At 44.7% G+C, this 27,711-nt stretch overlaps 1 protein-coding gene and 1 pseudogene across 2 annotated transcripts; one reads left to right on the forward strand and one right to left on the reverse strand.

The window, feature by feature from the left end:
- Positions 1–1,203: 1,203 nt before the first annotated feature.
- Positions 1,204–13,219, forward strand: LOC139414322 (dnaJ homolog subfamily C member 11-like; annotated as a pseudogene).
- Positions 13,220–15,801: 2,582 nt separating this feature from the next.
- Positions 15,802–26,847, reverse strand: LOC139413472 (PHD finger protein 13). 2 transcript variants are annotated; one of them, XR_011634801.1, is made up of 6 exons: positions 26,463–26,847; positions 25,376–25,480; positions 23,775–23,972; positions 23,225–23,672; positions 18,021–23,075; positions 15,806–17,828 (listed from the first exon to the last, which is right to left on the reverse strand). XR_011634801.1 is itself a non-coding variant. In XM_071160921.1 (5 exons), the coding sequence occupies exons 1-5, from the start codon at positions 26,508–26,510 to the stop codon at positions 22,843–22,845; spliced, it is 1,032 nt and encodes a 343-aa protein (XP_071017022.1). In that variant the 5' UTR covers positions 26,511–26,847; the 3' UTR covers positions 15,802–22,842. The 2 variants fall into 2 exon arrangements, 1 of the variants encoding a protein (XP_071017022.1); XM_071160921.1 differs by having other exon boundaries at positions 15,802–23,075.
- Between the last annotated feature and the right edge of the window lie 864 nt (positions 26,848–27,711).

The raw sequence follows: 27,711 nt of genomic DNA on the forward strand, positions 1-27,711 counted from the left end.
ACTCGCAGAATCCATATTGCTCTGAGTCCATCATACCAGTTTTGTATCTAGCTAACTTTGTCTCCGCCCCCAATCGCTCTCTCTCGCTCTCTCTCTCTCTCTCTCTCTCTCTCTCTCTCTCTCTCTCTCTCTCTCAGACACAGAGGCGATGCGAGGAGACACAACCAAATTCCGCCATCAGTACACATCTGCCAAAGCTCTCTGATAGCCAACTGACTATGATTGCAGGTCGTTGTTGTAAATGGGTTCACAATGACTTACAAGGCCTACTCAAACATAAGTATTTATGTAAACAACATGCAGTTTCTTCCTTTTTAGTGGTCTAGGCCTAGTCTGGATACCAGTATTTTTAGATAACATTCCACTCATTGCCTCTCCTGTCATTTGGGAAATAGATGAACAGAGAAGGCAACCAGGCTAGTCTAGGCCTATTTCACTAAAACTGATTCTATTCAGGAAATAAAGTGAAATTCAATTAATTAATTAATTTTCATTATTTACAGAGACACGTGATTGCTTCATTCTAATTCCAAGCTCAGATCGATAGCAAGGGCCTAATCGGTCTTTAACCTTGCATCTCTCTCAGGTCTTTCTGTGAGATGGTTGTATTAGCCTATGACCTATCAAGCAATCAGGAGCCAATTCATGAATAAATAACCTGTTCAATTAAAAAACAGATTCATGAACATACATCATTGTTTTGGTTCATGTAAGCCTACAAGGGTAATTGGTTTAAATATTTCCACGCCAGGGGCCAAAGCTGAATTGCAAGGCCTAAACTGTTATCATTAACGGCAGCCGTTACTGGTAATGATCACCCATGCCCTGCAGCACTCACTGCCATCAAACACAGTGCGGCAACGCGACCTTTAAACGTTGCGTAAAGGTGTGTCATAGAATCATAAAGGAAAGGAGAAATATAAAACGTTCCCACAAGGCAACCACTAAATGCAAATCACGGAAGGAACAGGAATAAGCCTGGCTCAAACGAATAGCTTAAGTAACCCTATCTAGGTAGAGCTGTTGTGCACTCTTTCTATGTAAATGCCTCTGTCAAAGGGTTTATGGCATTTGATGTAGTGCTTTTTGTCACACAGTAAACTCAAGCCTGCCCTGTCAGTCCCTTTCTATCACTACATAGGCTACGTTAGAAGTTTCAGGACCATGGACAGCACACACTTTCACCTTGATATACTGTTTTCAATGACAGGATGTCTGCAGCCCGCCTGGCCACACAGCGGCGCTAGTGCAGACACGAACAGACCAATGAGCACACAGAACACTGGTATGGGAGGGTAAGGAGGAGGGGCCGAACCAGCGCAAAGATGGCGGCGTCCTTAGACGATGAATTAGAGTTGGATAACCAAGACTATTATTCTCTTCTCAACGTCAGGAAAGAGGTAAGGTGTTTGTGTATTTACATAATGTGCTCGTTTAAACCTTTTATCCCACTGTATCGGTAATGTTCAACACGGATTCGATTGGGCATCGCGTTAGGCGAGACAGTTGATGACATTCGCCCGGTCGGTCCATCACTCCCATCACATCGACTCGAGGGATGCTGCAAGACAGACATAGCTGTCAGACGTAGAGCTACCTGTCCATATTGTTTCTTGAGACGACAACAAAGGCAGTAGTGGAATAATATTATTAGGTAACTGTTTTGTAAGCTGAATTGATAAGATGTGACACTCGCTGTTAGGAGCCTAGATTAACGTTACGGCATTTCGCTAGACAGTGTAAACAGGGCCAACGGGCATTGGCTCTCGTTTACTCATTTGTCACTGCTGGTGATACATGGTTCTTCGGAGGTGTGTATGTCCCCTGGTGCACGGATAAATAACCTGTCGTTTCTTTTCTTCATATAGTTTTAATGTCCCATGCAGTGAAATGCCTTACTTGCAAACTCAAAACCCAACGTTGCAATAATCAATAACAATGTATTACTATAAAAACACATGAGAAATAAGAATAAGAAATATGAAATAGACATTAAAGTAAGTAAGCATACTATATACAGGAAATATTTTAAAAATCTGATCCAATATCATATTTACATGTGCAGGGATACTGGAGTGATGGAGGTGGATATATATAGGGGTAAGGTGACAGGGAAACATGGAGTGATGGAGGTAGTTATGTATAGACAGACGTAAGGAGACCAGGAAACAGAATATAAGATAAACAGAGTAGCAGCAGCTTGTATGTGAGTGGGTGTGGGGGTGTGTAGAGTCAGTATAAATGTATGTGCATATTATGTGTGAGTGAACAAATTATGGAGTGAGTGTTTTGGAATGACAGTGTGTGCATTGAGACAGTGCAGAGATTGAAATGAAAGGTCAATAAATATACAGGTAAACTCCGATAGTCCATGTTGCTATTTTGTTAGCTATTTATCAGTCATATTGCTTGGCAATAAAAGCTGTTCAAGAGCCTATTGGTGTCTTACTTGATGCACCGGTACCTCTTGCCATGCGGCAGCAGAGTAAATAGTCTATGGCTTGGGTGGTTGGAGTATGCATGCACTAGGCTATGTCTGCAGAAATCTATGTTGTAATCTTTCTCTCTCTGTCCCCTCTCCACCCCCCCCCCCCTTCTCCCCAGGCCACTCAGGATGAGCTGAAGGCTTCCTATAGGAGGTTGTGTATGCTCTACCACCCAGACAAACACAGGGACCCAGAGCTGAAGAGCCAGGCAGAGCAGCTATTTAACCAGGTGCACCAGGCCTATGAGGGTAAGCAGTGCATTCCCTGTCACTGATTCTTCTTGACAAGCAGCTTGTCGTTTAATTGGACTGTTAAATGAGAGTATAAACCTCTCATTTTTTCACTCCCTTGTCTCTGTCCAGTGTTGAGTGATCCTCAGTCCAGAGCCATCTATGACATATTTGGGAAGAAAGGCCTGGAGGTGGAGGGCTGGGAGGTATGTTCAGCACATGTGTGTGTCAGGGTTTCTGTTAGCTGGTAATATTTTGTATTTTAGTATTTTATTAGGATCCCCATTAGCTGTTGCGAAAGCAGCAGCTACTCCTCCTGGGGTCCACACAAAACATGAAACATAATACAGAACATTAATAGACAAGAACAGATCAAGGACAGAACTACATACATTTTAAAGAAGGCACACATAGTCTACATATCAATACATATATACAAACAATCTAAGTCAAATAGGGGAGAGGCGTTGTGCCTTGAGGTGTTGCTTTATATGTTTTTTTGGAACTAGGTTTGCTGTTTATTTGAGCAATATGAGATAGAATGGAGTTCCATGCAATAATGGCTCTATATAATACCGTACGCTTTCTTGAATTTGTTCTGCATTTGGGGACTGTGAAAAGACCCCTGGTGGCATGTTTGGTGTGGTAAGTGTGTGTGTCAGAGCTGAGTGTAAGTTGACTATGCAAACAATTTAGGATTTTCAATACATTTATGTTTCTTATAAAAAGAAGACGGCTTTTGCCGGAACGAACATTCGGAAGTAGCCTACTGCTGTGTACACATTGCCGCAAAACTATAATGTAAAGAAATAATACTTGATTAAACGTTTTAAGATAAACGTTGTATCAGCCTCAATGCTTTTTAAAGTTATTTTGATGTACTGGTTGTATGAATTTGGGATTTGTCATTCCACAACTGTCCCAGAGTCTGTTGGGAAGAGGCTATTTATTTCTCGCACAGAACAACAAGCTGACCAATAGAATAGGTCAACTTTTCTACTAAGGGGGATAGTAGATTGACATAGGCAAGTGATTTTGCTGTTCCTTTTTCCTTTCATCTTGTTGGCTGAGGAAAAGTAAATGTGGACAGTTATTCTAACATCTTCAAAGTGTGCATCAGAATTCAGTAAGAAGGACACACACCATTGCATCCTCTGAGTTGCATGTTCTGTTAAGAGGAATTACCATAATCTAAATGTGATCTCTGTTATTCTGAGCACCGGGGATGGACGCCATAACCAGGTTACACACCCAATGCATATGGGTCAAAATGTCCGCTAAACTAAAATGCTGTCCGTCAAATGTCCGGTGCCACATTTTAAGTACACACACATTACTACTTAAGTAGTAATGACACAATAGTAACTGAGATGATAACTGAGGAGCGTGTGTGCGTGCATGTGTTCATGTGTGTGGAGATTGTGGAGAGGAAGAGGACCCCAGTAGAGATCCGTGAGGAGTATGAGCGGCTGCAGCGAGAGAGAGAGGAGAGGAGGCTACAGCAGAGGACCAACCCCAAGGTACATACACACGCTTCTTCCCTGAGCCTCTTACAGAAATATCCACGGCAGGGTGATATCTACAGACTTTCTCTGTGTGAAGTTTACTATCAGAACACTCTGTTTTGTGTTCTCATGTCCCTGTGTGTTCAGGGTACCATTAGCGTGGGAGTAGATGCCACAGACCTGTTTGATCGCTATGATGAGGACTTTGAGGAGATGCCGGGAGGGGGATTCCCTCACATCGAGATCAACAGGATGCACATCTCCCAGTCTATTGAGGTACACACACCCGTACACGTGGTCCGATTCCTTGTTGGTCACACACAGACACACACACACTAGCTAAAAAAGGTCCATTGTGATACATTAACGTGTGTTATGCTTATGTGTTTCCCATGTGTTTACCTGTGTGTGGGTGTAGGCTCCGTTGACTAACTCTGACACTGCAATGCTGTCTGGCTCTCTCTCCACACACAACGGCAACGGAGGAGGCAACATCAACATGACTGTCCGCCGTGTCACCTCTGCCAAGGGCTGGGGAGAGGTCCACACACACACACACATTTTATCTCCCTTGTTTCTGAGAGAACACAGGAAGGATATTGACTGACGTGTCTGTGTTTCACTCTCTGTCTGCTTGTGATTTTCTCTCTGTATGTGTGTAGTTGGAGTTTGGTGCAGGGGACATACTGGGACCTCTGTTTGGGATGAAGGTGTTCCGTAACCTGACTCCACGATGGTGAGTGGCCAATCGAGCGGAGAGGATATGGCCCTCTTTACACTACAACAATTGTAATGCTTGTCATCTCCCTCTCTCTGTTTGTTAGTTTCCTGACGGCTCAGTGTGGTATGCAGTTCTCTCCCCGTGGCGTGCGTCCCAGCTGTTCTTTAATGACAGCTCGTCACCTAGACCAGAACACGATGGGTTACCTGCAGTGGCGATGGGGACCCCACAGCTCTATGACCACTAGTGTGGTCCGAGACACAAAGACCAGCCACTTCACCCTGGCACTGCAGGTACACCACACACACACACACACACACACACACACACACACACACACACACACACACACACACACACACACACACACACACACACACACACACACACACACACACACACACACACACACACACACACACACACAGTAGCACACACACAGTAGCACACACACCTGTGCAATTGGGAATATGTTGAGGTGGGTTTTAGGGCTGGTAGGATGACCAACTATGTTCTTCTGTGCCCTCACTTGTCACCTTGTTTCCTCCCCCTCTAACTGAGTGTCCCTCACACCTCACCTTGTTTGCTCTCCCCCTCTAGCTGGGTGTCCCTCATACCTCACCTTGTTTACTCTCCCTCACCTTGTTTCCTAGCTGGGTGTCCCTCACACCTCACCTTGTTTGCTCTCCCCCTCTAGCTGGGTGTCCCTCATACCTCACCTTGTTTCCTCTCCCCCTCTAGCTGGGTGTCCCTCACACCTCACCTTGTTTACTCTCCCCCTCTAGCTGGGTGTCCCTCACACCTCACCTTGTTTCCTCTCCCCCTCTAGCTGGGTGTCCCTCACACCTCACCTTGTTTGCTCTCCCCCTCTAGCTGGGTGTCCCTCACACCTCACCTTGTTTCCTCCCCCTCTAACTGAGTGTCCCTCACACCTCACCTTGTTTGCTCTCCCCCTCTAGCTGGGTGTCCCTCACACCTCACCTTGTTTGCTCTCCCCCTCTAGCTGAGTGTCCCTCACACCTCACCTTGTTTCCTCCCCCTCTAACTGAGTGTCCCTCACACCTCACCTTGTTTGCTCTCCCCCTCTAGCTGGGTGTCCCTCATACCTCACCTTGTTTCCTCTCCCCCTCTAGCTGGGTGTCCCTCACACCTCACATTGTTTCCTCTCCCCCTCTAGCTGGGTGTCCCTCACACCTCACCTTGTTTCCTCTCCCCCTCTAGCTGGGTGTCCCTCACACCTCACCTTGTTTACTCTCCCCCTCTAGCTGGGTGTCCCTCACACCTCACCTTGTTTACTCTCCCCCTCTAGCTGGGTGTCCCTCACTCCTATCTGATGATGAGTTACCAGTACAAGTTCCAGGATGAGGACCAGACCAAGGTCAAGGGATCGATCAAGTACGTACACACCCTATTATACTACTCAGTTTATACACTGCCACCCAATCCCCCCCCCCTTCCACAGAATATGTAGATATTGGACTATAAATTGTGCCTTCCTTTATTATACTTATGCTAAAATGTTTATTCTATTCTACTGAGCCATTTACTTTCTGTTCATATTCTTATCTTTTATTATTTCTTATTGTTGTTGCATTGTGGAGAAGGAACCTGGAATAACCATTTGGTTGGATGATGTATACCATGCGTATCCCGTACTAATAAAACGTGAAACTACATGTGAATAGGTAAGGTGGGAGTCTGGCCCTTATTGGTGTTGCGGTGTGTGTGTTTGTGTGTGTCAGGACTGGTTGGTTTGGTACAGTGGTGGAGTATGGAGCAGAGAGGAAGATCAGTCGGCACAGTGTCCTGGCTGCTACTGTCAGTGTCGGAGTGCCACAGGGAGTCACCCTCAAAATCAGGTACTACAACACAAATACAGTCTGTGTAATCCAGTGTGTATGTGCAATAGGCCTGACAATGAAATGCTAACGTGTAATACAGTTTAGTACAGTGTATGTGCTGTGTGTGCGTGCGTTTGTGCATGCATGTGTGTGTGCATGAGTGGCATGTCTATCTGTGTTTTGGCTACTAAATATTTAGCTCAGGGGGTTCAGGTTTACCCCAAAATCAGGTGATAGTATTATAACTTTTCATAGTACAGTATGTACTGTAACTTGTTTCCTTCTCTCCCTAGGTTGGCTCGTGCCAATCAGACCTATCTATTCCCAGTTCACCTGACAGACCAGCTGCTGCCCAGTGCAGTGTTCTACGCCACTGTGGGGCCTCTACTAGTCTACATGGCCATACACAGACTGGTCATTATACCATACACATGCTCCCAGAAACAACAGTGAGCTTCTCTCTCTCTCTCTCTCTCTCTCTCAACTCACACACACACACACACACACACACACACACACACACACACACACACACACACACACACACACACGCTCTCTGCAAAAATTCTGTCTGTCTGTCTGTCTGTCTGTCTGTCTGTCTGTCTGTCTCTGTCTGTCTGTCTGTCCTTGTCTGTCTGTCCCTGCCTGTCTCTGTCTGTCTGTCTGTCTGTCTCTGTCTGTCCCTGTCTGTCCTTGTCTGTCCCTGCCTGTCTCTGTCTGTCTCTGTCTGTCCCTGTCTGTCACTGCCTGCCTGTCTGTCTGTCTGTCTGTCTGTCTGTCTGTCTGTCTGTCTGTCTGTCTGTCTGTCTGTCTGTCTGTCTGTCTCTGTCTGTCCCTGTCTGTCCTTGTCTGTCCCTGCCTGTCTCTGTCTGTCTCTGTCTGTCCCTGTCTGTCACTGCCTGCCTGTCTGTCTGTCTGTCTGTCTGTCTGTCTGTCTGTCTCTGTCTGTCCCTGTCTGTCCTTGTCTGTCTGTCCCTGTCTGTCCTTGTCTGTCTGTCTCTGTTTGTCCCTGCCTGTCTCTGTCTGTCCTTGTCTGTCCCTGTCTGTCCTTGTCTGTCTGTCTCTGTTTGTCTGTCTCTGTCTGTCCCTGTCTGTCCTTGTCTGTCTGTCCCTGCCTGTCTCTGTCTGTCTGTCTCTGTCTGTCCCTGTCTGTCCTTGTCTGTCCCTGTCTGTCCCTGTCTGTCACTGCCTGCCTGCCTGTCTGTCTGTCTGTCTGTCTGTCTGTCTGTCTGTCTGTCCCTGCCTGTCTCTGTCTGTCCCTGTCTGTCCTTGTCTGTCCCTGTCTGTCTGTCTATGTCTGTCCCTGTCTGTCCCTGTCTGTCCTTGTCTTTCTGTCTCTGTTTGTCCCTGCATGTCTCTGTCTGTCCCTGTCTGTCCTTGCCTGTCTGTCCTTGTCTGTCCCTGCCAGTCCCTGCCTGCCTGTCTCTGCCTCTGTCTGTCCTTGTCTGCCTGTCCCTGCCTGTCTATGTCCATCCCTGTCTGTCCCTGTCAGTCTCTGTCTGTCCCTGCCTGTCTCTGTCTATTCATGTCTTTCTCTGTCTGTCCGTGTGTCTGTGTCTCTGTCTTTCACTGTCTGTCTGCATGGCTGTCCCTACCTGTCTCTGTCTCACCCTGTCTGTCCCTGCCTTTCTCTGCCTGTCCCTGTCTGTCCCTGTCTGTCCTTGTTTGTCTGTTCCTGTCTTTCTCTGTCTGTCTGTCTCTTTCTGTCTCTCTGTCCCTGTCTGTCCCTGTCTGTCCTTGTTTGTCTGTTCCTGTCTTTCTCTGTCTGTCTGTCTCTTTCTGTCTCTCTGTCCCTGTCTGTCCCTGCCTGTCCCGGTATGTCCCTGTCTGTCCCTGTCTGTCCCTGCCTGTCCCGGTATGTCTCGGCCTGTCCCTGTCTGTCCCTGTCTGTCCCTGTCTGTCCCTGCCTGTCCCGGTATGTCTCGGCCTGTCCCTGTCTGTCCCTACCTGTCCCTGTCTGTCCCTGCCTGTCCCGGTATGTATCGGCCTGTCCCTGTCTGTCCCTGTTTGACCCTTTCTGTCCTTGTCTGTCCAACAGAGATCTGGAGCTACAGAGGAAGAGCTCAGAAGTAGACATGGTCAAGAAGAAACAAGAGGCGGAGTCAGCCGTGAGGAACATCCATACATACTACACACAAATCAAATTGTATTTGGCGCATCTGAGTAATACAATAGGCCTGACAATGAAATGCTAACTGACGAGCCCCTAACCAGCAATGCAGTTTAAAAAAAATACGGATAAGAATAAGAAATAAAAAGTAACAAGTAATTAAAGAGAAGCAGTAAAATCATAATAGCGAGACTGTGTACAGGGGGTACCGGTACTGTTAGTTGAGGTAATATAGGTATTAAAGTGACTATGATAACAACAGAGAGTAAGTAACAGTGGTGTAAAAAGATACAATACAAAAACATGTTTTACCTTTATTTAACTAGGCAAGTCAGTTAAGAACAAATTCTTATTTTCAATGACAGCCTAGGAACAATGGGTTAACTGCCTTATTATGGGGAAGAACGACAGATTTTTACCTTGTCCGCTCGGGGATTTGATCTTGCAACCTTCCGTTACTAGTCCAACGCTCTAACCACTAGGCTACCTGCCGCCCCAATTAGTCAGGGTAGCCATTTGATTAACTGTTCAAGAGTCTTATGGCTAGGGGATAGAAGCTGTTAAGAAGCCTTTTTGACCTAGACTTGGCGCTCCGGTACCGCTTGCCGTGGGGTAGTGGAGGGAAGAGTCTATGACTAGGGTGGCTGGAGTCTTTGACTGTTAGGGCCTTCCTCTGACACTGCCTGGTATAGAGGTCCTGGATGGCAGGAAGCTTGGCCCTAGTGATGTACTGGGCATACGCACTACCTTCTGTAGTGCCTTACGGTCGGAGGCCGAGCAGTTGCCATACCAGGCAGTGATGCAACCATGTTCTCGATGGTGCAACTGTAGAAATTGAGGACCCATGCCAAATCTATTCATTCTCCTGAGGGGGAATAGGTTTTGTCGTGCCCTTTTCACGACTGTCTTGTTGTGCTTGGACAATGTTAGTTTGTTGGTGATGTGGACACCAAGGTACTTGGCTCTCAACCTGCTCCACTGCAGCCCCGTCGATGAGAATGGGGGCGTGCTGTGTCCTCTTTTTCCTGTAGTCCACAATCATCTCCTTTATCTTGATCACGTTGAGGGAGAGGTTGTTGTCCTGGCACCACACGGCCAGGTCTCTGACCACCTAGGCTGTCTTGTCGTTGTCTGTGATCAGGCCTACCACTGTTGTGTTTTCAGCAAACTTAATGATGGTGTTGGAGTCATGTCTGGCCGTGCAGTTATGAGTGAACAGGGAGTACAGGAGGGGACTGAGCACGCACCCCTGTGGGGCCACTGTGTTGAGGATCAGCGTGGCGGATGTTTTGGTACCTACCCTTACCACCTGGGGGCGTCCCGTCAGGAAGTCCAGGATCCACTTGCCAGTTGATCAGCGCATGCTCGCAGTACACATCCTGGTAATTCGTCTGGCCCTGCGGCCTTGTGAATTTTGACCTGTTCTAAGAACTTACTCACATTGGTTACGGAGAACGTAATCACAGTCTTCAAGAACAGCTTGTGCTCTCATGCATGTTTCAGTGTTATTTGCCTCGAAGCGAGCATAGAAATAGTTTAGTTCATCTGGTAGGCTCGTGTCACTGGGCAGCTCTCGGCTGTGCTTCCCTTTGAAGTCTGTAATGATTTGCAAGCCCTGCCACAGTCAGAGCCGGTGTAGTACGATTCGATCTTAGTCCTGTATTGATGCTTTGCCTTTTTAATGGTTCGTCGGAGAGCATAGCGGGATTTCTTATAAGCTTCCGGGTTAGAGTCCCGCTCCTTGAAGCGGCAGCTCGAGCCTTTAGCTCAGTGCGGATGTTGCCTGTAATCCATGGATTCTGGTTGGGGTATGTTCGTACGGTCACTGTGGGGACGACGTAATCGATGCCCTTATTGATAAAGCCAGTGACTGATGTGGTGTATTCCTCAATGCCATTGGAGGAATCCCGGAACATGTTCCAGTCTGTGCTGGTAATACAGTCCTGTAGTTTAGCATCTGCTTCCTCTGACCACTTTTTTATAGACCGAGTCACTGGTGCTTCCTGCTTTCATTTTTGCTTGTAAGCAGGAATCTGGAGGATAGAATTATGGTCAGATTTGCCAAATGGAGGTCGAGGGAGAGCTTTGTATGCCTCTCTGTGTGTGGAGTAAAGGTTGTTCAGAGTTTTTTGAATCATGTAGTTACACATTTAACATGCTGATAGAAATTTGGTAAAACAAATGTAAGTTTCCCTGCATTAAAGTCCTGGCTACTAGGAGCACCGCCTCTGGGTGAGCGTTTTCTTGTTTGCTAATGGTGGAATACAGCTCCTTCAATGCTGTCTTAGTGCCAGCCTCTGACTGTGGTGGTACGTAAACAACAGACACACAGCATATTTACTTTATGCTCATTGATGATCATTGAGATCATTGTATGTTCAACACTTTTCTCTTTCTTTCTTTCTTTCTTTCTTTCTTTCTTTCTTTCTTTCTTTCTTTCTTTCTTTCTTTCCTTTCTTTCTTTCTCCCTGACAGGTTCTGCTGATGCAGGAGTCTGTGAGGAGAATCATCGAGGGAGAGGAGTCTAAGATGGGTGAGTAAGCACACTCACACGTATGCACGCCCACAAACGCTCTTGACCTATGTCTTGACTCAACACTGTTTATTCTGTGCGTTGTCTTTTCAATAATTCTGACTCAGCTGTGTGTGTGTGTCCCTCCTCCTGTTCCAGGTCTGATCATCCTGAATGCGTGGTATGGAAAGTTTGTGACAGACAACAGCGCGCGCCAAGAGAGAGCTCAGGTTATAGACGTTACTGTCCCTCTGCAGTGTCTGGTCAAGGACTCCAAACTCATACTCACCGAGGCATCAAAGGTAAGGGTGTGTGTGTGGGTGGAGGGTGGAATTTTTATATGACCTGTGTGTGTGTAACCAGCCCCCCACCCCCCTCTCTCCTTATATATATAAAGGCGGGGTTGCCAGGTTTCTATGACCCATGTGTAGGAGAGGATAAGAGTCTGAAGCTGCTGTATCAGTTCAGGGGGGTGATGCACCAAGTCCTCTCAGCAGACACTGAGGCTCTACGGATACCCAAGCAGTGTAAGTATACAAACACAACACAACCACTTTAGAACTATTCTACTCTAACCACAACCATATCATTAACCTGTTTACAACCAAAAATGCTCAACTCCATTACATTGAAATTGCAGATTAATTACAAAAGTACTACACTAAGCTAAATATTCCCTGTATTTCTCAGCTCACAGAATCGATGCTGAGGCGTAGGAACCCTCTGTTATGGGAGCAACAAGGGGCAAGTGGAGACAGACAGATACAGACAGACAGATACAGAGACAGACAGACAGACAGACAGACAGACATTGACAGAAGGACTGACAAGCAGAGGTCGAGAGTCAAACAAAGGGGATATGAATTCTCTCTCTTTCCCCATCACATTTATGAATTCAGACATGAGTTCCTCTTCTCTCTCCGCTCTCAAAACCCACTAGATTCCTCTCTTTTAGCCATTGTAGTTTCCACTGTGTGTGTGTGTGTGTGTGTGTGTGTGTGTGTGTGTGTGTGTGTGTGTGTGTGTGTGTGTGTGTGTGTGTGTGTGTGTGTGTGTGTGTGTGTGTGTGTGTGTGTGTGTGTGTGTGTGTGTGTGTGTGTGTGTGTGTGTGTGTGTGTGTGTGTGTGTGTGTGTGTGTGTGTGTGTCTGTATGTGTGTGTGTGTCTGTATGTGTGCGTGTAAAATGTACTGAAATCTCCCTCTCTCCTCATCTCCCCAGAAAGGTGCAATATGACTCACGGTGTACATATCAGTGAAGTCTGCTACAATTAATATTGTATAACTAATATACCACTGTACTATACTAGTTGTACTCATGTTTTACACTACGAACTCATGCGTTACGGTTAGAACAGAACTATGCATGAAAAAGTGTTCATCAGTACCACTATACTGACACCCAGCACTACACTTGAAGGCAAAAAAAATATTGTTTTGTTAATAATTGACGTATTATTATTATTATTCCTTGGAAGCGATGTGTCTGCTGCTGTTGTTGTGTGGGGCAGGGTCTAATTATCTGGGTGACAGTCATTCTAATAACACATAAGGGCACACCCATAAGGGTTGAAAAGAATTCTGATAATATTAACACTGGTCTATTTTTAAGGCACCCCCAGTAGCCAATGTGTGATTGGAGCCCTGGTAGGCTGGGTTGAGTTGATATGACTGAGATGGATGCTGGGGAAGCACTGCCTGAGCAACAGTGAAGAGTAGAGAGAACGTCCAATGATGTCATTCATTCGGAAAGTATTCGGTATTTTCCAAATGTTGTTACTTTACAGCCTTATTCTAAAATGTATTAAATAAATAAAGATCCTCAGCAATCTACACACAATACCCCATAATGACTAAGTAAAAACAGGTTTTTAGAAATGTTTGCAAATGTATTAATAATAAAAAAAATAGAAATACCTTATTTACATAAGTATTCAGACCCTTGTCTATGAGACTCAACTGAGCTCAGGTGAATCCTGTTTCCATTGATCATCCTTGAGATGTTTCTACAACTTGATTGGAGTCCACCTGTGGTAAATTAAATTGATTGGACATGATTTTGAAAGGCACACACCTGTCTATATAAGGTCCCACAGTTGACAGTGCATGTCAGAGCAAAAATCAAGCCATGAGGTTGAAGGAATTGTCCGTAGAGCTCACAACAGGATTGTGTTGAGGCACAGATCTGGGGAAGGGTACCAAAACATTTCTGCAGCAATGAAGGTCCCCAAGAACACAGTGGCCTTCATCATTCTTAAATGTAAGAAGTTTGGAACCACCAAAACTCTTCCTGGAGCTGGCCGCCCGGCCAAACTGAACAATCGGGGGTGAAGAGCCTAGGTCAGGGAGGTGACCAACAATCAGGCCTTAATGGTAGAGTGGCCAGACGGAAGCCACTCCTCAGTAAAAGGCACATGACAGCCCACTTGGAGTTTGCTAAAAGGCACTTAAAGACTCTCAGATCATAAGAAACAAGATTGTCTGGCCTGATGAAACCAAGATTGAACTATTTGGCCTGAATGCCAAGCATCACGTTTTGAGGAAACCTGGCACCATCCCTACAGTGAAGCTTGGTGGTGACAGCATGGGGATGTTTTTCAGTGGCAGGGACTGGGAGACTAGTAAGGATTGAGGCAAAGACAAACGGAGCAAAGTACAGAGATATCTGATGAAAACCTGCTCCAGATCGTTCAGGACCTCAGACTGGGGCGAAGGTTCACCTTCCAACAGGACAACGACCCTAAGCATACAGCCAAGACAACGCAGGAATGGCTTCGGAGGAGTGGCTCCGATCGAACATCTCTGGAGAGACCTGAAAATAGCTGTGCAGCAACGCTCCCCATCCAACCTGACAGCTCTTGTGATCTGCAGAGAAGAATGGGAGAAACTCTCCAAATACAGGTGTGCCAAGCTTGTACCGTCATACCCAAGAAGACTCTAGACTGTAATCGCTACCAAAGCTTAGTAAAGGGTCTAAATACTTATGTAAATTCTTAGAAATGTGCTAAAATTTCTAAAAACCTGTTTTTGCTTTGTCATTATGGGTTATTGTGTGTAGATTGATGGGGGAAAACATTATTTCGTCCGTTTTAGAATAAGGCTGTAACCTAACAAAATGTGGAAAAAGTCAAGCGGCCTGAATACTTTCCGAATGCACTGTATACATTATGGTGTATATACATGATTTATATAACATTTATGAGAAAGCCTCTGTGAGAGTTAGTTTGCTACTAAAGCATCTGTATGTACATCTGTCGTTGTCAATGGAAACATGCAAGTGGGATGCAGTGGGACTATTGTACTTTTATGTATACATTTATTTGTTAAGACCTGGTCATATATCATCAAAATTATGGCGATGAAGAGTATTGTAATTATTTGTCAGTCCTTTGTTATGTGCCATACCTTTAGTTCCCATGGTAATATTGTTTGTCCCTGTTGTCTTGTTTATATGTTGTTTTTAATACTATAGATAGACCAAACAGACACTGTTCTACTTAACATTGACTAATTATTGACTGACAGTGTTGGTCCTTTCTGTGAAGGCAATATACTGTAGGCTATTGATGAGTGACATAGTTGAACTCAAATCAGTAAATGTACTGTATGCATTTTTGTCAATGTATAGGCAAAGGTTAAAAAAGTTTTTTTTCAGTGGTAGAAACTGGAGTTCTGTCAACACAGTTCTGTTCCATTTCCACTGTATGCTGTCCCCAATCCTACAGTGTTGAAACCCCATGTACAGGTCTGTGTAGTCAGCACACGGGATCTATTCGAGGAGAAAGTGACCTACCCTCTCAGGTGTTTTGCCCTAGAGCGGAGTCAGGTTATCGGATTGTTAGTAACTGTACTCATGTCTCTTCTTACCAGTTAAGATTTTGTGAATGAGGTTGACTGACTCAAACACCCTTTACAGAATGAGGCAAGAACAAGCAAACATTCACCCCATTTGAGACGCTAAACACTGCTGCCTCCATTAAGGATGTTTGCTCATCATGTCCCCGTCTCGTGCCGTTAGCCTCCATATTAGTCGGCCCTACCACTAGTCACCCACTCATCACTGTTCTTTCAGCCACTCTGGCTCCACCCTGAGGTCAACAGAGAGACTACTCACCACTGTTACATTCCTGCCCTGGCCATGACCCAAACTGTCTAAAATGTGTGTGTGTGGAGCTAATGGACTATGTAGTAATGTAAAGATATTACAATAAAGAAAAAGATGAGCCACTGACTCGCGTATTTGTTTAAAGACAAAAACTACATTAGTGATGTCAGAGCTTGGTCCCAGAACTGTTCATGCCTTTGTCTACTCCATTATTGTCAAGCCAAACACAGCAGAAACTGACTCGCACCCAGGATAGTGGTCAAGTACAGGAACAATGAGGAGACCTAGAAAGGTGGGGTTAAAATCTTCATTAAATCTTTATTTACAATACAGAGTTTCACAGAAACAGTTTGCACCAGACACCACATTCTCAGTAAGGGGGTTTCACAAAGCGGGATCAATGAGTTAGAATGCTAACTTTCCTAAATATTTTGAAACATTGACATTTTTTTTTTAAAGAAAGAAATTGTTCTAGTATGACTGACTTATCAGTAACCCATATTCATCTTATTAACTGTAGTTAGTAATAACTAACCAACCCATTGCTCTTGCTTGCTAGAAAGCCCAGCCCAGACAAGCATTCAATAGGTGTATGTCTAACAGTCAGTCAGACAGTGACATCGATCTATGGCTTACAGTGCCTTCAGAAAGTATTCACACCCCTTGACCTTTTCCACATTTTGTTGTGTTACACTTTGGATCTAAAATAGATTACATTTAGATATGTTGTCACTGGTACACCCCCATAATGTTAAAGTGGAATAGTTAAAAAAATGTTACCAATTCATTAAAAATGAAAAGCTGAAATGTCTTGAGTCATTAAGTAGTCAACCCCTTGTTATGGCAAGCCTAAAAAAGTTAGAGTAAACATTTGTTTAACAAGTCACAATAAGTTGCATGGACTCACTCAATAATAGTGTTTAACAATTTTTGAATGACAACCTCATCTCTGTGCCCCACACATACATATACTAAGGTCCCTCAGAGTGAATTTCAAAACACATTTAACCAAAAAGACCAGGAATATTTTAAAATGCCTTGCAAAAGGGCACCTATCGGTAGATGGCAAAAAAAGAAAAGACAGACATTGAATATCCCTTTGATCATGGGGAAGTTACTAAATACACTTTGGATGGCATATCAATACACCCAGTCACGAGAAACAGAGGTGTCCTTCTGAACTTAGTTGAGGAAGGAAACCGCTCAGGAATTTGACCGTGAGTCCAATGGTAACTCTAAAACAGTTACGAAATTGAATAGCTGTGATAAGAGAAAACTGAGGATGGATCAACAACATTGTTGATCGTTACTCCACAATACTAACCTAATTGACATAGTGAAAAGAAAATGAAAATGTGGCAAAGCAATTACATTTACATTTTTGTCCTGAATACAAAGTGTTATGTTTGGGGCAAATCCAAAACATTACAGAGTATCACTCTGCATATGTTAAAGCATAGTGGTGGCTGCATCATGTAATGGGTATGCTTGTAATCATTAAGGACTGGGAAGTTTTTCAGCATAGAAAATTAAAACAAAATAGAGAAAAGCATAGGCAAACTCCTAGAGGAAAACCTGGTTGTCTGCTTTCCACCAGACACTGGTAAATTAATTCACCTTTCAGCAGGACAATAGCCTAAAAACACAAGGCCCAAGCTACACTAAAGTTCCTTTACCAATAGTGAATGTTGAGTGGCCGAGATACAATTTGAACTTAAATCTACTTGAACACCTATGGCAAGACCTGAACATCGTTGTCTAGCAGTGCTCAACTACCAATTTGACAGATCTTGAAGAATTTTGAAAATAATATGGGCAAATGTTGCACAATCCAGGTGGAGAAAGCTCTTAGAGACTTACCCAGAAATACTCTCAGCTGGAATCACTGCCAAATAAGCTTCTACAAAGTATTGACTCAGGAGTATGAATACTTATGTAAATGAAATATTTCATTTTCAGTAACTTAGCAAAGATGTCTAAAAACATGTTTTCACTTTGTCATTATGGGGTATTGTTGGAGAAGGGTAAGAAAAAAAAATAGATTTTCAATTCAGGCTGTAACAACAAAAACGTGGAATACGTCAAGGGGTATGAAAACATTCTGAAGGTACTTTATATGAGGTCGACAAGAAACAACAATATGTACACATCAGCAAGCTTAGACTTGACAACTGGTGAAAACATGAATATTTGAAAAAGCTTAAATTCCAAACACAGTCAAAATGCAAACAGCTTGAAGAAGGACACTTCTCCAGAAACTCCAAAATACATTATCAAACCCAAGCGAGCCTGGTAGTGATCATTATCAAACCCCAGCGAGCCTGGTAGTGATCATTATCAAACCCCAGCGAGCCTGGTAGTGATCATTATCAAACCCCAGCGAGCCTGGTAGTGATCATTATCAAACCCCAGCGAGCCTGGTAGTGATCATTATCAAACCCCAGCGAGCCTGGTAGTGATCATTATCAAACCCCAGCGAGCTTGGTAGTGATCATTATCAAACCCCAGCGAGCCTGGTAGTGATCATTATCAAACCCCAGCGAGCTTGGTAGTGATCATTATCAAACCCCAGCGAGCCTGGTAGTGATCATTATCAAACCCCAGCGAGCCTGGTAGTGATCATTATCAAACCCCAGCGAGCCTGGTAGTGATCATTATCAAACCCCAGCGAGCCTGGTAGTGATCATTATCAAACCCCAGCGAGCTTGGTAGTGATCATTATCAAACCCCAGCGAGCCTGGTAGTGATCATTATCAAACCCCGGCGAGCCTGGTAGTGATCATTATCAAACCCCGGCGAGCCTGGTAGGGATCATTATCAAACCCCAGCGAGCCTGGTAGGGATCATTATCAAACCCCAGCGAGCCTGGTAGGGATCATTATCAAACCCCAGCGAGCCTGGTAGGGATCAGGTGAGAGATTAAATACTGATTTGTGCAAATGAGTACACCAGAAGGAGACGTGTAGGGTCAGGAGTTGTCCTGACCATGAACAATTCTGGGTCCTCGTTATAGCCTATAAAACTTGTTTTGTGGTCGGGTCACATGGTCAGGAAAAGCTCAGAAAGCCAAAACACCCCATATATAGAGCCCAAAACACTTGCGCAATGGTTTTGATAATGCATTGATTGATGGCTGAATAAATCCTACATTGGCCCCATTGCTCTCTAACCTATAGGACTAACCTGAGGGGGCTGAGAACCAAGGGGCAGAGACAATGGCTGTCCAGAAACAACCTCTGACCCCTGCTCCCAAGGGCACTTTACATGAAATGCCTGGGGATAGGGGCTTGTTTCTGGACCGGACCAATGACATCACTTTACATGAAATGCCTGGGGATAGGGGCTTGTTTCTGGACCGGACCAATGACATCACTTTACATGAAATGCCTGGGGATAGGGGCTTGATTTACATGAAATGCCTGGGGATAGGGGCTTGTTTCTGGACCGGACCAATGACATCACTTTACATGAAATGCCTGGGGATAGGGGCTTGTTTCTGGACCGGACCAATGACATCACTTTACATGAAATGCCTGGGGATAGGGGCTTGTTTCTGGACCGGACCAATGACATCACTTTACATGGCTACGTGTGCGCTTTCACTCACCACACATGTTAATGCATTTTCTTCACCCACCAAAACCAGTCTCCACCCAGGGCTCTCTTCAAAGCTACATCAATGTGTACCCATTAACTGACTGGGGTCTGTTCAGGACCATTAAACTGTTCCCGACATGGTGGTGTTTGTGAGTGGAGCTTAATTCAATGAGTGATTGTTTCCAACAGTTACCTGGCTCTATTGTGGAAAAATAATCTGAACTCTTCATAAAATGTAAAACTGAAATGGCTTCTGGAAACACAGCCAGGAAGGTTAACAGGGAAATAATTTCCACAAATAGTTGTTCTTCAATGTTCTAACTGAAGAGATAAAAGCTTTGATTGAGGAGGACGGCGGCAGGTACAGAACCCTGGTCTAGGAGAAAGAACTAACTGATCTAATAATCTATTCGATGTTTCGTCACAATGTTGTTTTGAACATTCGTTTCAGACTGATGCCCGACTGAGCACATACTACTAGACGCATCGTCAATGAGTGCTGATGATTTCATTAAAAGTGCAATACAGTGGCTTGGAAATACAATTACATTCAAATGGAGGCAAATAATTAGTAGAAACCCCCCTTGCCACCAGTCGGATGTCGCCAGATTGACTTGCAGTACAACGTTAGCTAGCAGGCTAAAATTGAGGGGAGGCCACCGAGCTAACGTTAGAATTGCTAGCTATTTTTGACTAACTTTGCTAGCTAATGACATGACAATATTTCCTACTAAATATCTGACTACTTTAGAAATAAACTTTTTTCCCCAGGCGATAGAGTAATTTAGGCAAAATAGTTTGCCTATTGCAGAATGATTGGGTTTATCACCACTATGGCGCCGCCAGCAGAGGGCGGCTTTAGAACGTTCATAACAATGGCATGACAACCGAGTGACTGAGGTGCAACCTATGAACAGAAAAAGGGACCAGAAACTGCATCATATATACACATACATGGTGTACAAAACATTAGGCACATATTCCTAATATTGAGTTGCACCCTCCCCCCTTTTGCCCTATGAACAGCCTCAATTCTGCGGCTCCCGAGTGGCGCAGCGGTCTAAGGCACTGCATTTCAGTGCTAGAGGTGTCACTACAGACCCTGGTTCAATTCCAGGCTGTATCACAACTGGCCATGATTGGGAGTCCCAAAGGTCGGCCCACAATTGGACTAGTGTCGTTAGGGTTTGGCTGGGGTAGGCAGTAATTGTAAATAAGAATGTGTTCTTAACCGACTTGCCTAGTTAAATAAAATACATACAAAGAAAATAAAAATTGTCCGGGCCATGGACTCAAGGTGTCGAAAGCGTTCCACAGGGATGCTGGCCCATGTTGATGCCAATGGTTCCCACAGTTGTGTCAAGTTGCAGTTCTTGACACACTCAAACTGGTGCAACAGGCACTTACTACCATACCCAGTTCAAAGGCACTTAAATATTTTGTCTTGCCCATTCACCCTCTGAACAGCACACAATCCAGGTCTCAAGGCTTAAGATTCATCTTTAACCTGTCTCCTCTTCATCAACAGTTTGAAGTGGTTTTAACAGGCGACGTCTATAAGGGATCATAGCTTTCAACTGGATTTTCCCTCTTCAGTCTGTCATGGAAAGAGTGGTTTTGTACACTCAGTGTATGTGTGTTTGTACAGCCGTGGCCAAATATTAATTTTCGCTGTCTATGGCCAGCACTCACTTGATGGAGAAGTGTTGATATGAAACGCATCAAGTGATGCCTGTTTTACATGTTTGTCATATGGGATAATTCCTTGGTTGTCTAGAGCACCATTTCAAGCTCTGTCTATTGAAAGAAAGAGTTGAACGCGTTCCATTTATCTGTACTGAAGAAAAATATAAATGCAACATGTGAAGTGGTGGTCCTATGTTTCATGAGCTGAAATAAAAGATCCCAAAAATGCGTGTTTCTCTCAAATTTGGTCCACAAATGTATTTACATCCCAGTTAGTGAGCATTTCTCCTTTTCCAAGATAATACATCTACCTGACAGATGTGGCATATCAAGAAGCTGATTAAACAGTATAATCATTACACAGGTGAACCTTGTGCTAGGGACAAGAAAAGGCCACTAAAATGTGCCGTTTTGTCACAACACAGTTTTGAGGGAGCGTGCAAGCTGACTGCAGGAATGTCCACCAGAGCAGTTTCCAGATATTTGAATGTTAATTTCTCTGCCATAAGCCGCCTCCAACGTAATTTCAGAGAATTTAGCAGTACAGCCAACAGGCCTTACAAATGGAGACCACATGTATGGTGTCGTGTGGGCGAGCGGTTTGCTGATGTCAAGGTTGTAAAGAGTGCCCCATGGTGGCGGTGGGGTTATGATATGGGCAGGCACAAGATACGGACAACAAACAATTGCATTTTATCGATGGTAATTTGAATGCACAGAGATACTGTGACAAGGCCCATTGTCGTGCCATTCATCACTTCCTGTTTCAGCATGATAATGCACGGCCCCATGATCTGTACACAATTCCTGGAAGCTGAAAATGTCCCACTTCTTCCATGGCCTGCACATGGAAGAATGGGGCGACAGGGTAGCCTAGTGGTTTGAGCGTTGGACTAGTAACCGTAAGGTTGCAAGTTCAAATCCCTGAGCTGACAAGGTGCAGATCTGAACAGGCAGTTAACCCACAGTTCCTAGGCCGTCATTGAAAATAAGAATTTGTTCTTAACTGACTTGCCTATTTAAATAAAGGTTAAAAAAATAAAACTCACCAGACATGTCACCCATTTGGGATGCTCTGGATCGACAGAGCGTTCCAGTTCCCGCCAATATCCAGCAACTTCGAACAGCCATTGAATAGGAGTGGGAGAACATTCCACAGCCTGATCAACTATATGCAAAGGAGATGTGAGGCAAATGGTGGTCACACCAAATACTAACTGGTTTTCTGATCCACGACCCTACCTTTTTTTTTGTATCTGTGACCAACAGATTCCTATCTATATTCCCAGTCATGTGAAATCCATAGATTTAATTTATTTATTTCAATTGACAAATTTCCTTATATGAACTAACTCAGTATGTTGCATTTATATTTTTGTTCAGTATAGAACTGGACATCATTATCTACAGACCCTCTGCTTGAGGCTTTAGACAAAGGCTTCCCTCAGACAGACAAACGTACCAACCACCTAGTTGAGAGGGTGGTTGGGGGAGAAGGGGTTGGCAAGTCAACACACCCCTTTAACGCATGAAATAAGTGCAAAAAGCCAACGTCCCAAAATGCACACTGTTGGGTGGCAGCTCTATAGGCCATTCTCTCTGACAGTTTAAGAGTGAAGTCAGCTTTCCACTGTTCATGCGAGATGCGTCGCTAGTCTCTATCCAGTCGGAGCTAACCGGTCAGCCAGACTAGACTACGGAGTCCAACCCTACTGGTCAACTATTGTACTACTACAGACAGACATTCAGTGATTGACTTACGCACACAGAGTCCGGAAGGAAGCAGAGAGAAACCGTCAAATGTATAATAAATCTTAAATAGCACTCGGATCGGTTTAGTTTGGGGGTGTTGAAGACCCCGAGGGATGGCTAGTAGGCTTAGTCGACACAATAGGGGTGAGGAAAAAGGCCTGGGGTATGGGGTAGGACTGGGGTCAGGGACAAAAGGAAAGGGCTGGCCTGGGACATGCGTTACAGGACCGGGTTGGGGTTAGAACCGTATGGGGCATGGTCTAAATGCAGGTGAGAGGGGTGAAGGGGTTTGCAATGGGGTCAGTCAAGAAGGTGTCTGCGGGGGCCAATGCGTGAGCGGTATGAGCGGCGGGTGTCTGCCAGGCCCAGTGTGCCTCTGCAGCTCTGACACATATAAGTCTCAGGAACGTGGGACTTCCTGATCTTAGCACAGGACAGGTGGATCCACGTGTTACACTGGTTACACTCAATCATGGCCCGGCCTGCAAACGGCTTCATACAGAAACACGTCACCAGGTCCCACGAGTCATCATCTGAGAGAAAGAGAGGGGGGAAGAAACAGAGTTCCATCACTAAAACATTTACATGGGATTAACTGTCAGACTGCTACTTTAAATAGGCAATGTCATCACAACAATAAGTTCCGTAACTTTTTTGCAGCATTTACATAACGTTCTCTCACCGGAGTCCACCATGATGTCCTCATCCTCTCCGGAGCCATCCTCGTCTCGGAACACCACCTGTTTCCCCTGTCGGATCACCGTCCTGTTCCCAGTAAAACTCTCCACACTCTCCACCTTCACCATGCCCTCCACCAGCCCCTGTCCCGCCCAGCACTCCCACTCCTCATTGTGCTCCTGCTTACAGGGGGAGGAGTTATTGAAGTGAGAGGGGCTGGGCAGGGGGTGAGGGGACGAAGGGTGGAGGGGGATGAAGAAGTCATCCTCAGGCTCGTCTTTGATTGGTCGTCCTCCCAGGGGCAGGGAGAACTGTGGCTCTGGGCTCATTGCGTCGGCCTGATGTGCAGAGCTCGGCTCGCCGGCCTGGCTCTCCCGGTCCTTCCTCCTCTTCTTCAGTTTGTTGGCTTTCCTCTGGTCATCTGGGTGCAGTGAGGACGCTAAATGGCCATGCTGGAAAACAGGAATTAATTTAGGGTTAGGGAGTATGAGAAAGGGTTAAGTTTAGAATTAGTGGTTGAAATTGTGTGAGTGGATCAAAAGCACTCCATTTACATTTTTCATAACATGGCTTGATAATGAGGCCCCAGGGTGGATTCCCGTGGGATGGGGTCGTTTCCTGTTCTTGTCCTGCAGGGGTATGGGGGGCCGTGGGGGGCAAGAGGGGGGTTGAGGGACAGGGGTCCAGCCATCACTGTCTGCTGTACTGCCTGTACTGTTGGGGGGGCTGGAGCTACTACGCAGAGGAGAGTCCTGGAGAGGGAAAAAGAGACATGGTGATAAAAGCCTGTATGTGTTTACACAAAAGTCAACTCTTAGAGAGGAGAATGGAGGTGGGTGTGAAGCTGTTGATACAATCCATTGACATTGGCCACAAACCACACTCACACACTGATCCAATACAAATCTGAGGCCATTTTGAACCAAAACAGGCATCAACAGTAACTTCACAACACTTCCACAATAATATGGAACTGCATATTTTATACATGGCCTCAGTGACACCACGGCATATGGTCATAAGGATGAAAAATCACCCTGTCTTACTCTGAGGGGCTCGGTCAGACAGACAAAGCACAGAGTATTAGCACAGGTCTATGGATGAGGTACAGTACGGTCCTGGTTGAACTTCTTTAGGGTGCTGGCGTTGGGTCAAGCTGCTCCTCTTGCCTGAGCTGAGGGGGTCAGGGGGCCCTGGTTCCATTCCAGCCCCTTCCCCATCAGGGATCCTAATCTCAGGGCTAGCTAGACAGCAATAGAAGCTCAATTCAGCTTGTTGGAAAACTAGGTGGTGCCATCACTAGATTTGTTAATTCTATCCAGTCCTTCCAAAACTATGAACACTACAGGGGCAAGGGTAAATGGTCTAGGGGCCAAAGAAGCACAGGGCCAGGGATGAGTATGGAGAGACTTGTTGGCCCTCTTACCCTGGGAGAGGGGGCAGGGCTGTGTTAGGTGCGTGTCCCTTCAGGAGACACAGCAGCAGATTGGCTAGCGAGGGACAAGGGGCGGGGCCCAGCAAGGAAGCTGCCAGAAGCCACGCCTCCTCCAGTTCTGTGGATCAAATAGAGGGTCAACACACCACACCGGGGAGGGAGGGGATAACTTCGATACAGTCAACATGTCCAGGGTTGCATTCAGGAGGATGCAACGCTCTGAACGTTTCAGATAGAAATGTAATGCTTTATAGAGCTGCCATAACTCCTACATGACAGACACAGCATAACCTATTTCTATTTGAGAGTTCCACAACGTTGTAGCTTACTGAAGGAAAACAAAATGGCACTTTCATTGTGACTAAGTGAATGTGATGTTGACTGTATCTATATTCACAACACTAGTTAGGGGCGGCGGGTTAATACACACAGGGGGAATGGAGGGCAGTGGAACACCAACACACACACGCACAACAGTTGTGGAGAAAAAAGCAAAAGCTCGCAGTGGCCACTCCATGATCCACAAACTACACACACATCCAAGTCCTACCCCTGGTGTCTGGCCATTAACCTCAACACAATGCGTTACACACACACCTCGAAATATAACCAGTCACAGTTCTGCCTAACTATTCAGAGCAAAGAACCTAGACTGTCAACTACAAGGGACTGTTGATAAAAAAGGCATACACCAACTATGATTGGGTTTCCTTTACTCACCTCCTGGGGATATGGGATATAGCCTGCATATGCCAACACAAATGTGCAGAACTTGTTGAAGTCCTCCACCGTCCGCCTCCTGTATGGTGGACTGTGACCCTGGCCCTGTAACACATGAATAACATCAGCATGAGGTCAAAGCTAGCTAAGACATTCTGAATTAAAGAAACATGTTGTGATGATTGCCCTCTTAGCAGGGGTTCACTTGTAAAATACATTGATAAAATGTTACATATGAACGTACTAAAAAGGGAATATAAAAATTACATTTACAATTACATTGCTAGCACGCTGACGACTGAAATGACACACGAGACTCGGTTTAAACCAGTGCCATTTGACAGAAGCTTGATAGGAATTTTGCTAACGTGAAGCTAACTAACAGTAACGTTATTGCTAACGTAGCTCGCTAAATAAGTTAATTAATCGACAACGCCAACACGGAGGACTACGTTTGGGCGCTAACGTTAGCGTTGAAGTTTTGATTTAGTTGAAAACACGAGAAGGACAGTTACTAATTATCTCATTTGTTACCTACCTAGTAAAATACCTTATAACTGCGGTGCCAAGATGGCGATTGTTGCAGAGCTAGTTAACTAAGCGTTGGCGTGGACAGAGTAGCTAGCCTGCTAACATTGGCAAACCTTGCCTAGCTAACTAACACTGCTTTTAAGTAACGTTAGCTAGATATGCAACCTCGTGTTTTCAGCATAACAACAGATCTGTCATTACGTTAAAGACGAGTGAAAAATGCATGCACATGTCAAGTTATATTACTAACGTTAACAGGTTGCGAATGTGATTATATTCAAACATAAAAACAAGATGAACCGTAAAACAATAGCTAGCTAGTTAACGTTATACTGAAATCGTTAGTGGTTGTTTAATCAAGCCAAGGAAAGGTAGCTAGCTGACTGCCTAACGGTATGATCATAAACACTACCTGTTTTCAGCAGTCAGTTGTATATACCATTAGTTAGTTAGCTATAAACAGTTAGTTAACTAGCTAGTTAACTATGGTTACCTAGCGAGCTAATATTTGTGATAACTGGCTAGCTAATAAAATACTTAACGTTAGCTAGGTTACCTCTGATTCATATGCATGATGGTGTGACGATGAAGTAACGTTGTCCATCTCTAAAAAGTGATAATTTTGGTATAATGTAGCTAAGTTACCTAATAATATAATTAGCTAGCAATAAACGAAGTGCACAACTAATTCTGGTGTCATCGACGTTCAAAACATTGCACTGTTGTTAGCTAGCTAACTGTTAGCTTATATTAACAATATTCTAGCAACAAACACTGTCTGCATATAATGTTTCGCCTATACCCCGGGAGATACTTAGTAATGCATTATAGTTATAAGTCAAATGTTGCCGTATCTCTTGAACAAAACGGGTTCGCCAGCTACACTGTCAGTGTCCCCGTTGCCATTAACTGCTTGCCTCTCACTCAGACTCAGACTTATCAAACAGGAAAGGACTGGTCGAGAGAACCACCTCGAAAAAAAGAGAGCGCTGAAGTGAGGTTTAAAGGGATATTTTACTCAAAAAACACATTTGAATAGCTATTCTAATTTGTTAATAAATCCACTGTTGATATGGTCCGCAAAATGTAGTTTGGATTGGAGAGAGATGGTACAGGGAACCATCAATACAAATATGTACGGTAGGTCTACTAGTTATCAACATTAGCAGCAGCACAAAAGTATAGCAAGACAATTTGCCTAATAAGTTAAATGCTCTGTGCATTCTTAGATCATCTCGTCAACAACATATCAACAATGTGCTGAAAAAAATATTTAAAAAACATCGCCTTCATCATCATCACCAACAACATATTATCATCATCATTTACATTTTTGTCATTTAGCAGATTATTTTATCGAGAGCGACATAGAGGAGCACTAAAGGTTAAGCGCCTAGATCAAGGGCACATCAACAGGGCCGTTTCAGAAAGCAGGTTTAGTGAAAACTCAGAGTTAGTTAACTCAGAGTTGAAGGAAACTGAGTTTTCGGTTTCACAAAGCCAGTTCAGTAACCATGACAACATACTCCGTGAAGAAAACCTGCTCGCTGGCAGGTTTTTCTTCAACTAACCCTGGCTGAGTTTCTCCTCCTCTTTAGCTGAAGCCAGCAGACTGCAGGAGATGTCAGACATGGCGTGTCCTTTTCTTGAAGAGCCAGTTGATATTGCACAAAAACTCAGCAAAAATCTCCGTCGGGAGGTGATCAGACCCGGCTTGGATGTTTTATAATTCCCTGATGATGTTTGAGCGTTTCTGTTTTTCTGCACAATCGATCATTCATCTGAACAATGTTCTCTTAATATCG

This window comes from Oncorhynchus clarkii, chromosome 7 (assembly GCF_045791955.1).
Source record: "Oncorhynchus clarkii lewisi isolate Uvic-CL-2024 chromosome 7, UVic_Ocla_1.0, whole genome shotgun sequence".
NCBI lineage: Eukaryota > Metazoa > Chordata > Actinopteri > Salmoniformes > Salmonidae > Oncorhynchus > Oncorhynchus clarkii.